Source organism: Lampris incognitus, chromosome 5, assembly GCF_029633865.1.
Source record: "Lampris incognitus isolate fLamInc1 chromosome 5, fLamInc1.hap2, whole genome shotgun sequence".
Classification (NCBI taxonomy): Eukaryota; Metazoa; Chordata; class Actinopteri; order Lampriformes; family Lampridae; genus Lampris; species Lampris incognitus.
In genome coordinates, this window is record NC_079215.1 from 31,406,335 (window position 1) to 31,418,940 (window position 12,606).

General features: G+C 47.2%; 1 protein-coding gene across 1 annotated transcript; it reads right to left on the reverse strand.

Moving 5' to 3' along the window:
• Positions 1-5,448: 5,448 nt before the first annotated feature.
• Positions 5,449-12,197, reverse strand: LOC130112949 (rho guanine nucleotide exchange factor 38-like). The gene is made up of 4 exons (XM_056280471.1): positions 12,020-12,197; positions 6,070-6,203; positions 5,737-5,841; positions 5,449-5,601 (listed from the first exon to the last, which is right to left on the reverse strand). Exons 1-4 carry the CDS (start codon positions 12,195-12,197, stop codon positions 5,449-5,451), a joined length of 570 nt encoding a protein of 189 aa, XP_056136446.1.
• Between the last annotated feature and the right edge of the window lie 409 nt (positions 12,198-12,606).

The following is a 12,606-nucleotide window of genomic DNA, read 5'->3' on the forward strand; positions in this document are numbered from 1 at the left end:
CATAGCCCTGGGTACCTGACAAGGACATGCAAACACAGTTATTACAGAGTTCCTGCCTCCCTGGGAAACCACATGTTATCTTTTAACTAATTACAGGACAAATTGTGCACAGGACAAGTGTGGAGTTGTTCATTGTTTGCCTGGACTGGTTTGAAAGAACACATGTGTATCAGGGTTGTGTCAACCTACTAAAAGGAAGTGGGTCTCTCTACCCCCCCCCCCCCCCGGTAAAAGTGGACCTTTTTATGCTGAACACAGAATATGTTATGCAAGCCAGCCTTTCACCTACTATGGCTGCAAATACACAATATTATGCCGAAACTTGTTAGCCAAATAACGGATATTTCAGGCTTAGAAACATCATATGATCGTGACTGAGCCTACTTTGTTCCTTCGGCTTAGTTTCATTGAATATGCTTTTTGTTTTTTTGCAGTAGGTTGAACTGCCCACCTGACACTCCTTTGATACACATATACTATGTATATTGCTTCAGAGGATGACTGTGTGCTTAACATGTGCAACTGTATCTATCATTCTTTTGCTGACAGTGTTTAGATTGGAGACTATTTGATTACGTTGTCTTGGATACTGTTACGGCGTTAGCCCTGATATCAGCTGCAAGGTAAATAACGCCTTAGGAATTAATGTAATCCCAGTGGATAAGACAAGTATGTGGAGGGTGTATTGTCACATTGAGAAACATACGCACATTTCTCCCAGAGCTTCACACACACACACACACATATATATATACAGACAGCGAAGCCAGTCTCATTTCTCTGTCTGAATGCCCCAAGGGAGATGCTTTGTAGCCTACTCTAAGTAACGCTGCTTACAATGTGCAGCAGTTTGTTTCAAACAGGTTGGTATCGCAGGTGCGAGACACTGTGAGCAGACGCGGGACCTGCTGGGGAGTTCCTGTTGTGAGGCACCCGTCTCAAGAGGCAGGCAAAGAGACATGAACAACCGCAGCATCACAGACACCCCCTGGGGATTTCTCCTCTCGCTGACTGACTTGTCAGTGTCAGGAAGTGACGTTTGGTGTGTCAACATAGCCTAAGTCCTCAAAGAAATACCGTTCCTATATTCACACACTACACCCAGGAGAGGAATGTTTGTTGAAAGTTACCTTGCTTTTGCGTGATAACTTAATCCAACTGATGAAATAAACAAACTTGCCTCCAGTGTGGACCAGCCAGCGGCTGCTGCTGCCCAGTGGGTCAGAGTCTTCCAGCAGAGCCACCAGCTCTCCCTCCAACAGGCTGAGGTCCTGCTCCTGGCAGCCATTACACTTTCTCTTGAGCTGAAACAGAGAACTTGGTGGATATTCTGCCAGCAGCCAGGCGCGCTCCTCCTCGGTCTGATGCTGCACCTCCGGCATCTTGAGGAAAGAACAAGACGGGACAAGGGGTATGTGGTGGTGTGTGTGTTTAAAGAGTGATAGAGACAGTATTGTGTACAGGGAATTGTACTTGTATGATGTGTTGCCAGCATGAAAGAGCATTCAAACGGAGAGGGAGGAGGCGAATAGTAACAAGCTTCCCTGGGTTTTATTAAAATTTTAGTTTCTCAAACGTATCTGTGCAAAAACAATTCTGCCAACACGTGTTCAGGTGCAGTCACACATTCCTACAAATGTGTGTGCGCACATGCAAACACCACCATAAACATACAAGGGGACTGATAGCTGAAAGAGGTGGCAGGGTGTTGCCAAACACCTCATACAATCACAACTTGGCTCTGGTTGGTGTGAATCCTGTTTAAGAACTCACTGAACTATGTGGGACTATGGGGTTTATGTTTAATATGGGCAGAGCAAGTTCAGTAAGGATAATCTCGCTGACTGCTGGTTGAGTTTGCCTCAGCCGCATATTAAACTACGTTTTAACTATGCACCAATCACAAATGCCCCTGCTTCAGTTGTGATTCTGCTGTGTGTCTATGCTGCAGCTCTTATGATTGCTTCACTGCTGCTCAAACACCTCCACCCCATTTGCCACCTGTTTGGATCTGCTTGTATGGTGTTAGGGGGATCATGCTCTATGTTATAGATAGTTTTAGTGCTTTATAGGTGCAGTCCATATACAGCAAATCCATTCAACACCAAAGCTTAAAGTTACAATGCCATTTTAATACAATAGTGTATATATATATATATATATATATATATATATATATATATATATATATTTTTTTTTTTTTTTTTTTTTTTTCAAGGAATGTGTTGTCCTGGTTGAATTGGTGTTTCAGCAAATACAACTGATTAGGGATTTGTAAAAATATACAGTTATTAATGAACGTGTCACATTATTAAATCAGTATTGGGACATTGACATGCAGGACTGTAATGATCTGTCAATCAGTTTCTCTGAATAAGGCTCACCGTTATTTTCTTGTCACGTCTCTCAAAACTGACTTTGCGTTCCATTAGCTTCTGTGCGTTATCCCTGACAAAAGTCAAACTGTTCAGCTCATCCATGATGCTGTTTTGCACCTCACTGATGTTTGACAATGGAGCCTGAAAAACAATAAACAGTTCACTTTGAACACAAAATAACTCGAAAGGCAATCTAATGACCACCATGGACTTTTTCGTAACGAATATTATAGCTGGTGAACTAACTGTGGCAAATGTTTTTTGTCACTCGAGGGACACTCACTGGTAGCTGCTCTATGGATGGAGCGTGGTGCAGGGTTGTGTCCATCAGTCCTTTCAGCAGGATCATTAGACAGCCCACACAGTTGGTCAGGATGGTGTAGGTGGCCGTATTGAACCTGTGCAACTCCTCCACCAACTGGGCATTGAGAGCTTCATAATCCCTCTTTGCAGGCCCCTGGTCCTCTAACACTAGTGACGGAGAGGGAGAAGTGGTACCCGAGGAGGAGGAGGAAGGGGAGGAAAAGGAGGAGGAGCGCTCCAAGCGGCTGCAGTAATCCAGCAGTTTGTCATAACGTTTTTGGATTAGCTTTTGCGGTGCGGTGAACATGCCCTGAAGAGAGGAGAGAGGAGCGAGAACCAGGCGCTCCATCTTTTCTTTCTGGTGATTTTCAAAAAGAAATGAGATGTATAAAAAGGTGTGCAAACATGATTGAATATATATTAGAAGACCAGCATTGCTGCAGTTTTTGATTTACATACAAGCACAGATCACACTCATGTATAGTAATGCATACTAGTGTGGTGGAAAAGTTTCAGCAAACAGTTAGAAATTATGAACTTGAGTCATATCTCAACTGTTGTAGTCAGAGTAAAGTACCTGTAAGGGCTTAAACGCAGTATGAAATATAAGTGAATGAAACTACCTACACTATGCTCCAAGCACACAGCCAGATATGATTATGCAGTTTCTTTGAAAACATACACATTTTTTGTTGTTGCAGTTAAGTTAAGCAAGTAAAGCTGCTGAAAGTTGATGAGCGGTTTTCAGTAGTTCTGCCTTGTTGGTGTGTGGTGCTCTTTCATAGGCTCAGTTATTTCAGAACAAGAAACTGAGCCGTCCACCAAGAAGCAAAGGCAGGATGGAAGTGGTTATAGAGCGAAGGATTCTTTCAAAAAGATCAGCTAAGAAAACTGGAGAAACAGAAGAGAGGGGTGACTAGATTAGAAGAAACAAAAGTACCTATACCCATCTTTAACAAGCAGTCAATAGCCATGTTTTCTAGTTACTTTTCCGATCTGGCCAGCTGCCCTCCTCACTTCACAAACATTAATGACGAAGTTAGTTGGTTTAATGATTTGTGTACATCTGCCCTTAATTTTTCAGCTCCATATAATTCCAGGGCTGTCCCAGTTATTAACACAACCCCAACTTTATTTTTTATCCAAAATCCTTGAAAAAATTGTTGTGGACAAAATTCTGCAGCTGACTGAGGGTCATAACATTTTCGATAAATTTCAATCTGGCTTTCGTCACAAGCATAATACTGAGACTACATTACTAAGCATGTCCAATGACATTCTTATGCATGCTGATAAAGGTGAACACTCTAATCTTATTCTCCTAGATTTAACCGCTACCTTGACCATCGATCATGCCATCTTACTTGATAGGTTGGAGAACAGGTTTGGCATTTCTGGTACAGCGTTAAATTGGTTTCGCTTTTATCTGACTAATAGATATCTTAATGTTTGTATTAACAATCTTGTATATCCTTGTCAGCTCCCCTACAGTGTGGAGTCTCTCAGGGGTCTGTCCTTGGGCCAATCCTCTTCTCTTTATACATGCTTCCTCTGGGTCATTTGTTTTGTCACGTCAAGACATGTTATGCCGATGATACTCAGATCTATTTCTCTGCCAAACCCAATAACCTGAATCAACTGTCCTCCCTCCATGATTGCTTAGCTGCCACCAAAGACTGGATGTCCCTTAATTTCCTCCATCTAAACCCTGACAAAACTGAAGTTCTCTTAATTGGTCCTGAGAACTTTACCACTGCAGTTGATCAGTTTATTGGTCCACTTTATTCAAACATCCAACCTACCACTAAAAATCTTGGTATCATCTTTGACCAGAATATGTCTTTTGATCACCATGTTACTAAGCTTATCCAATCCTGTTTTCTTCAGCTACTAAATATTGCAAAAATCAGAAATATTTTGTCTTTTAGGATATCGAAATATTAATTCACACTTTCATTTTCTCCCATCTAAATTACTGTAACTCCCTCTACTCTGGCCTCAACCAAGCTGCTTTAAATTGTCTACAGTTGGTTCAGAATGCAGCTGCTAGACTACTAACTAGAACTAGCCATAGGTCCCATATTACCCCTATTCTTGCATCCCTCCATTGGCTCCCCTTAAAATTCAGGATGATCTATAAGATCTTATTGATTACATTTAAAGCACTGCATGATCTTGCCCCCAGTTACATTTCTGATCTTCTCATTCCTCATTCTACCTCCTGATCACTCCAATCCTCAAACCTCAGTCTTTTATCCATCCCCCATTCCAACTGCAAAACAAAAGGTGACAGGGCCTTTGCAGTTGTAGCCCCAAGCCTCTGGAATAATCTTCCCCAATCCATTAGATTTGCTGAATCTTTGGACTGTTTTAAGTGGCTTCTAAAAACCCATCTTTTCAGGCAAGCCTTTTTATAGATCCCTTCCCCTGCCTTCTGTTTTGGTTCATTTTTAGCTTGGTCTGTTACTCCGAATGCCGTGTTTTATATTCATTCAATTTATTTTATGTATTTATTTGTACTTTGTGTATTTGGTGTAAAGCACTTTGTAACTGTGTATTTTTAAAAGTGCTATATAAATAAAATGTTGCTTGCTTGCTATAGCTGGATTTCTAATGACATACAAAGAGGTAAAGGGATAAGGAGAAAGGTCAAAAGAGGGCACAACTAGGACAGAAGTGAGACAGACCTGATAAATCATGTATCAGAGATGGAAGAAAGACACTTCAAAACGAATACTACCTGTGCTTTGTTTGTTATAACCAAGCTTTACTGCTTATTACAACCAAGCATCACACTTACAAAGTGCTTATATGGGTCGTTGTTCTTATTGTGCAGTGAACCATTTGTGTCAATTTTGTTTGGATCCTTAATAATGTTCTCCAGGTCCTGGACGTTCTGGATGGCTACAGACACCATCTCCTGTGGGGAAAAATGTAAATTAATATAGAAAATATAGAAATCATACACACATAATCATACACAGTATGAAATCACATACAGTTCAGGATAACAGACATTTTTTTGTATGTAATTTTTTTTAGGGGGGGGGCAGACCTGGGTGTGCTGCAGGTAACAGGAAACATTCTTGACCAGCTGTCTCACTGCTTTCTCCAGACTTCTGAAGAGCTTCTCCGCTTTGTCAAATGCCTCATCCCTCACCTATGGAAATGAAAGCTAACTTTTAACTGTTTGTGCCTTTCACTTCCTGCTCCAACAAATATTGACCTTCCAAACACCCACAGTATCCAAACTATGGCTAAAAGACATTTTTCATTTCGGTTAAAGTTCCCAGGCTCGGCCACTTGTATGTCCTTTACACAGTCATTATGTAGGTGCGGTTGAGTTCGGGTTAAGCTAAGACACATGCCTCTTTCCAATGTATTTTACCTGTGGTTCAACTCCAGTCAGTATCTTGAGATAGCCAGTGAGTCTGTCGCCCTTCTTCCGAATAGAATGGATGTTGAACTTGTTCAGTTTTCCTCTCAGGTTCCCCTCATCCTCTGTCCGCTTATACTTCATGACTGAAACACAGCAAGATGTCGCTAATTCAACCAAACTTTAAATATTACTAAACAGGGGCACAGCTAGTGGAGCAAAACAATGTAGAGCACATTTATTTCATGGGGTCCCAAACCGGGGGTTGCTTCAGACTTGAAAAGCGATATTGCACTAAATCACACGGACGGGGCCAGCGGACCCCATGCCTCGTCTTTTAATGGAGCCCAGGGTGGCATTTCTAACACTGAAATGGGAATATTGATATTGAGATGATGGGTTAGCAGAGAGCTTGCAATGCATCACAACTGGCACTGTCCTTATTCTGTCCCTCATATTATATTTTCATAGTCATTAGTTCGTTTATTGATAGAATTAAAATAGATTTAGCAAACGATTGCTTTAATGCTCTACCGGTGTCAGGAAGCTGACGTTATTCCCAGTTCTGTGGTCAATACTCCCACCTAGTGGTAGAAAAGCTTACGTTACAAGTAAATTGTGTTTTGGAAGCCATTTAAGTTCGAGCATACGGAGTGGACGGATAGTGTTACGTGCGTCTGTCTTTTCCTTCGTCTACTGCCCTTACACGGAATAACCTGTAAGTTCACTGCTAGATAATGAAGTTTTGTTATATATTCTAGCTTTATGTAGATAAATGAATCGAGTTTCATCCTTTTACACTGCATGTACATGTTCGGATAGCATGAGCTAACTGATTGCTAACTTACCGTAACCAAGAATGTCATTAGATGTTAGCCGCGCGCGTGGCAGAATTATTTTACCGTTACATGTATGGCTTTGTAGAGCCGAAGGAACGGAGAAGACCGTAGGTTCACACTTTAGCCGTGTAGGCAACTTTCTTTAATCAACGGTAAATCAGAGAGACAACAAAACCACAGCTCGACTGAGCGAAGGCGGCAAGAATAACCAGAAAACTGGCTGAACAACCATAACTTAACCCTGCGTTAACCTGCCAGGGCAACCCTGACTTAACCCTTAGTTCCTGGGGTGAATTCTATCCCCAATACGTGTCCACCACATGAGCCCCCCAGAATTCGCCCTAGTAATCGAAGTCAGGCAGGCGCGGGGGGACGACAGGCCGTCCGCGGCGGCTCCGGGTAACAGGGGCCGGAGTGTTTCTGGGAGGCATTGACGCGGGCCTGTGGAGGTCGGCCTGAGGAGCAGAAGAGGCAGCGCGGGCCTCCACGGGCGGAGCCGGGGGACGACCGCGACGAGGAGGTTGGGCTAACTCCAACGGCTGCGTCAAGTCCAGGTGTGCGGGTTTAACTCGGTCCACTGAAACATGCTCGGCCGTGCCCCCAAAATCCACCACCAGGTGCTTAGTTCCCCATTCCAGGACGCGGAAGGGGCCGTCATAAGGGGGTTGCAGAGGGGGGCGGTGTGCGTCGTGACGGATGAACACGTAGTCCGCTGACTGCAGACCTGGGGGCACCTGGGACACCGGAGCGCCGTGTTGGACGGTAGGGACGGGTGTGAAAGCTCTGACCCCGTCCAGCAAGGAGGCTCGTTGGTCCACAGCTGACCAGGGACGCGTTACGTTGGGCAGGAAATCGCCTGGGACTCGCAGCGGCGTGCCGTACACCAGCTCCGCAGAGGAGGCTTGTAGGTCTTCCTTCGGGGCGGTCCGCAGGCCCAGCATGACCCATGGGAGCTTGTCGACCCAGTTGCAGTCCTTGAGAGTAGCCCGAAGCGCAGCCTTCATGGACCGGTGGAAGCGCTCACATAGGCCGTTCGCCTGAGGGTGGTAGGCGGTAGTGCGATGAAGCTTGACGCCCAGAGCCTCACCCACAGCATTCCATAGCTCTGAGGTAAACTGTGGCCCGCGGTCAGATGAAAGGTCGGAAGGCGTACCGAAACGTGAGACCCACGACCCAATAAAAGCCCGGGCCACATCAGCAGACGTCGTGGATGCCAGGGGAACAGCTTCCGGCCAGCGCGTAGTCCTGTCCACCACAGTGAAGAGGTAGGTGAACCCATGGGAGGGGGGTAGGGGACCAACCAGGTCGACGTGGACATGGTCAAATCGTCTCTCCGGCACTGCGAAGCGTTCCAGGGGCGCCTTAATGTGGCGGTGTATCTTAGCCCGCTGACAGGCAACACACGAGTCGGCCCACGCTTTCACATCTCTCTTAAGTCCCTCCCACACAAACTTAGCAGAGGTCAGACGCACGGATGGCTTACCACCTGGATGAGAGAGGCCGTGCACAGCTTTAAACACGGGGCGTCTCCAGCTGTCCGGGACGATGGGCCTGGGCTGTCCTGTGGAGACGTCACACAGGAGGGTGACACCTGTGTCGCTGAAAGGAACGTCCTGCAGGCGGAGCCCCGTGTCGGAGGTCCGGAGACGGAGGATGCTCGGGTCCGTGGCCTGGTCAGCGGCCATCTGTGCATAGTCCAGGCCTAGGTGGACCGCTCCAATCACTGCCCTAGAGAGGCAGTCAGCTACCTGGTTAGACTTACCAGCGACGTGCTGGATGTCGGTAGTGAATTCCGAAATGTAGGAGAGTTGTCGCTGCTGGCAAGCGGACCATGGCTTGGCCGTCTAGGACATGGCAAACGTGAGGGGCTTGTGGTCCACGTACGCAGTAAACTCGCGGCCCTCTAGCAGGAACCGGAAATGCCGGACGGCGAGCCAGAGACCGAGGAGTTCCCTGTCAAAAGTACTATACTTGCGCTCTCGGGGTGTAAGCTGGCGACTGAAAAAGGCCAAAGGCTGCCAAGTCCCCCCCACCCACTGCTCGTGAACCGCACCAACAGCATAGTCCGATGCATCCGTGGTTATGGAAATAGGCGCTGTGGGTGAAGGATGCGCTAGCAGGGTAGCCTGGGAGAGCGCAGCTTTAGTCTCGGTGAACGCACGGTCCCGCTCTGCTGTCCAGTCGACCGCCTGGTTGGGGGACATGCCTTTCAGCGCCTCGTACAGTGGCCGGATGATAAAGGCGGCTCGGGGAATGAAGCGGTGGTAGAATGTCACCATCCCGATGAACTCCCTGAGCGCACGAGCTGTTTGGGGGCGCGGAAATGCCGCCACCGCATGCTGGCTGAGGCGTGTGAAGAGGGCGTGAAGATGGGACAGGTGTATGTCGTTCAAATAGACGAAGATGAAAGGAAGGCCACGGAGCACTGAATCCATCAGCCGCTGAAAGGACTGGGCCGCGTTTTTGAGTCCAAATGGCATTCGTAGGAATTCAAATATTCCGAATGGGGTAGTCACCGCTGTCTTGGGGATGTCCGAGGGGTGCACGGGAACTTGATGATAACCCTGACCAGGTCGACTTTTGAGAAGACGCGTTTGCCAGACAGGTTTGCAGAAAAGTCCTGGATATGCGGGACAGGATAGCGGTCGGGCGTGGTGGCGTCATTTAGTCGGCGGTAGTCCCCGCATGGGGGCCAACCTCCATCAGACTTAGCCACGATGTGGAGTGGGGACGCCCACGGGCTGTTAGAGCGGCGGATGATCCCCATGCGTTCCAGGTGCTCGAACTCAGACATGGCAATGGCGAGTTTGGTGGGGTCGAGACGCCTGGCTCTGGCGTAGACCGGGGGCCCCTTCGTAGCAATGTGATGCTCCACCCCATGCTTAGCAGTGGGTGCAGAGAAGGTAGGCTGGGTGAGGTCAGGGAACTCAGCAAGGAGGCGGTTGAACTTGTCTGCCTCTGAGAGAGAGTTGGCTAGACCTGCATAGGCCGCTTCCCCCCGCGTACATGCGAAGGAGGAGAAGGTTAAGGCGTCGACCAGACGGCTGTTCTGAATGTCCACTAGCAAACCGTAAGCGCACAAAAAAATCAGCTCCGAGGAGGGGAAGCGTTACATTGGCCATGACGAACTCCCACCTGAAGCGTTGTCCACCAAAACACAGTTCTACAGACCGCACGCCGTAGGTGTGGATAGGGCTGCCGTCAGCCGTCACCAACTGGGGGCCCCGCTCCCCGCCCATGATGTCGACGTCAGTAGCAGGGAGCACGCTTCTCTGTGCGCCCGTGTCATAGAGAAATCACCGACCGGAGATGGTGTCGAGGATGAAGAGTAGCCTGCATCGTATCGCCAACACTCATGGCCACTACTGAATGTTGGTCTTCTCGTTTCCCGTCGGCCTGTAGTTGCAGGGGGAACGGCACCGTTTAGCTTTCGCACCAAATCGAGCGTGGTACATACAGAGTCCAGAGGGCTTGTAGCGGTCTGACGCTGTGGCGCCACCGTCGGGCCACGCCCGCGATGTCGGCGGGGGGCCAGTGAAGGTAGGAGCCAGCACCCCGGCATGGGAGGAACGTTGTGTAGCGACGAAGAATCGGTCAGCCTCCTTTGCCAGCTCACGGGGATCAGTGATGGTGGAGTTAGCGAGCGCAGTCTGGACGTGGGGCGGCATGTTCCGCAGAAACAGCTTCATAAACAGGAAACATGGCTTTTCTTGACCCAGTAGATTTAACATCCTGCTCATTAGCTCCGATGGTTTGCCATCTCCCAAGCCCTGAATTGCAAAGAGGCGACGTGCTCTCTCCGTTGTTGACAGTTCACAAGTTTCAAGGAGGAGATTTTTAAGTGCGGCATATTTACCATCGGCCGGTGGGTTGGTTATGAAACCGCTTATCCTGGAAGCCGTAGCGCCCCCCAGCGCTGCCACTACGTAGTAGTACCTGGTCTCGTCTGCTGTTGTGTCTCTGAACGCGAACTGTGCCTCAGCCTGCGCGAACCATGTAGCCGCGGAAGACTCCCAAAACTCCAGCAGTTTAATTGCAACGGCGTTCGTAGCCATAATGTTTGTGGTTTCAGAAAACTTATCCGAAAACCGACGTCGGGGTCACCAGTGTAGAGCCGAAGGAACGGAGAAGACCGTAGGTTCACACTTTAGCCGTGTAGGCAACTTTCTTTAATCAACGGTAAATCAGAGAGACAACAAAACCACAGCTCGACTGAGCGGAGGCGGCAAGAATAACCAGAAAACTGGCTGAACAACCATAACTTAACCCTGCGTTAACCTGCCAGGGCAACCCTGACTTAACCCTTAGTTCCTGGGGTGAATTCTATCCCCAATACGTGTCCACCACAGCTTACCTGTTATTAAGAAAATGGCTTACATAGGTTAAAGAGAAGAATGTAATGATTTGATGTGTGTTTTATGTATGTCTACACAGAATAGTCTGTTAAAATATTGTTGCGAATTCAGGGGGCAGTCCGGGAACCGCCACGTGAACCCGTGTCTCCTACTCCGCAAGCGACAACGTTAACCAGTCGACTAAAGGGTCCGACCCGTTAGTCCAGGACCAGCGTGTCTACTTGTCCATGCACGTTACACTACCCCCCTCCTTTGGGAAGGCTCTCTCACGCCTCTGGGCGCACGCGCTTCCCATTACCTCACGGTCTCATCGTCCCACTTCTGACACCAATGTAGCGAATTCGGGGGGCAGCCCGGGAACCGCCACATGAACCCGTGTCTCCCGCTCCGCAAGCGACAACGTTAACCAGTCGACTAAAGAGTCCGACCCGTTTGTCAAGGACCAACGTGTCTACTTATCCATGCACGTTACAATATCTTTATTTTTTTTCTCTGTTACAGTTTTACAAAATATGGTTTCTCAGTAAAAGCTCTGAAGAACTCAACACGGTCTCCTGAGTACTTACTGGAGCCGTTGGTTTAGCTCGCTGTCTAGGCTATGTAGGGGCATATAGCCGAGGGCAGAAGAGTCCTGCATAAAGACTTCATTATAACCTTGAGCCATGGTCACACACATGGGAATTTATTTAAGTTATTGACAGACAGAAATGATGAAGGATTCCCTTGGTGATGATAAATACCCAAGAACACACCATCATCGATTCTCACCTATGTCCTTCCGCCTCTTGAACTCGTTGATGTTAACATTGATGATCTTAGTGGCGGTGAGAGCTTCCAGGAGTGGCCGATTATCTGGATGGTCATTGGGTGTGGCCTGCCACAACTCTCCAAGTAGCAAAGGGTACTTCATTACTCTCTGAACCGGCTTGATAAGAAGTGACCCCATGTCCAGCAGGTTGGGTTTCCCCCTGCAGTCAATAAAAAATAGTATGCTAAGTTAAATATAGCCTACGTGATAAGATTGTGATGAACTACAGAATGTTGGTGCATAAATTATAATGCAAAAAAAAATCTTGAAAAGATGGCAAAACAAAGCTAATCAGCCATGTTAGATGGGTTTAAGATCATTACACAGTATGGGTATAGGCTGTACAGATAGTATAATAAATACATACAATTTCAAAACTGTTAATATGATGTTACATAGTACTTACTCTTGGTCATAAATTCGCCTGTAAGAAAATACAAAGAAAGCACAGTAAAAACCATTATGTATAGTGAGTTAGGATCTCCAGAACAATGGAAACAATATAGTGAGCATAAAGTTATTCTGATGGATATAAGTGTGGAGGAGC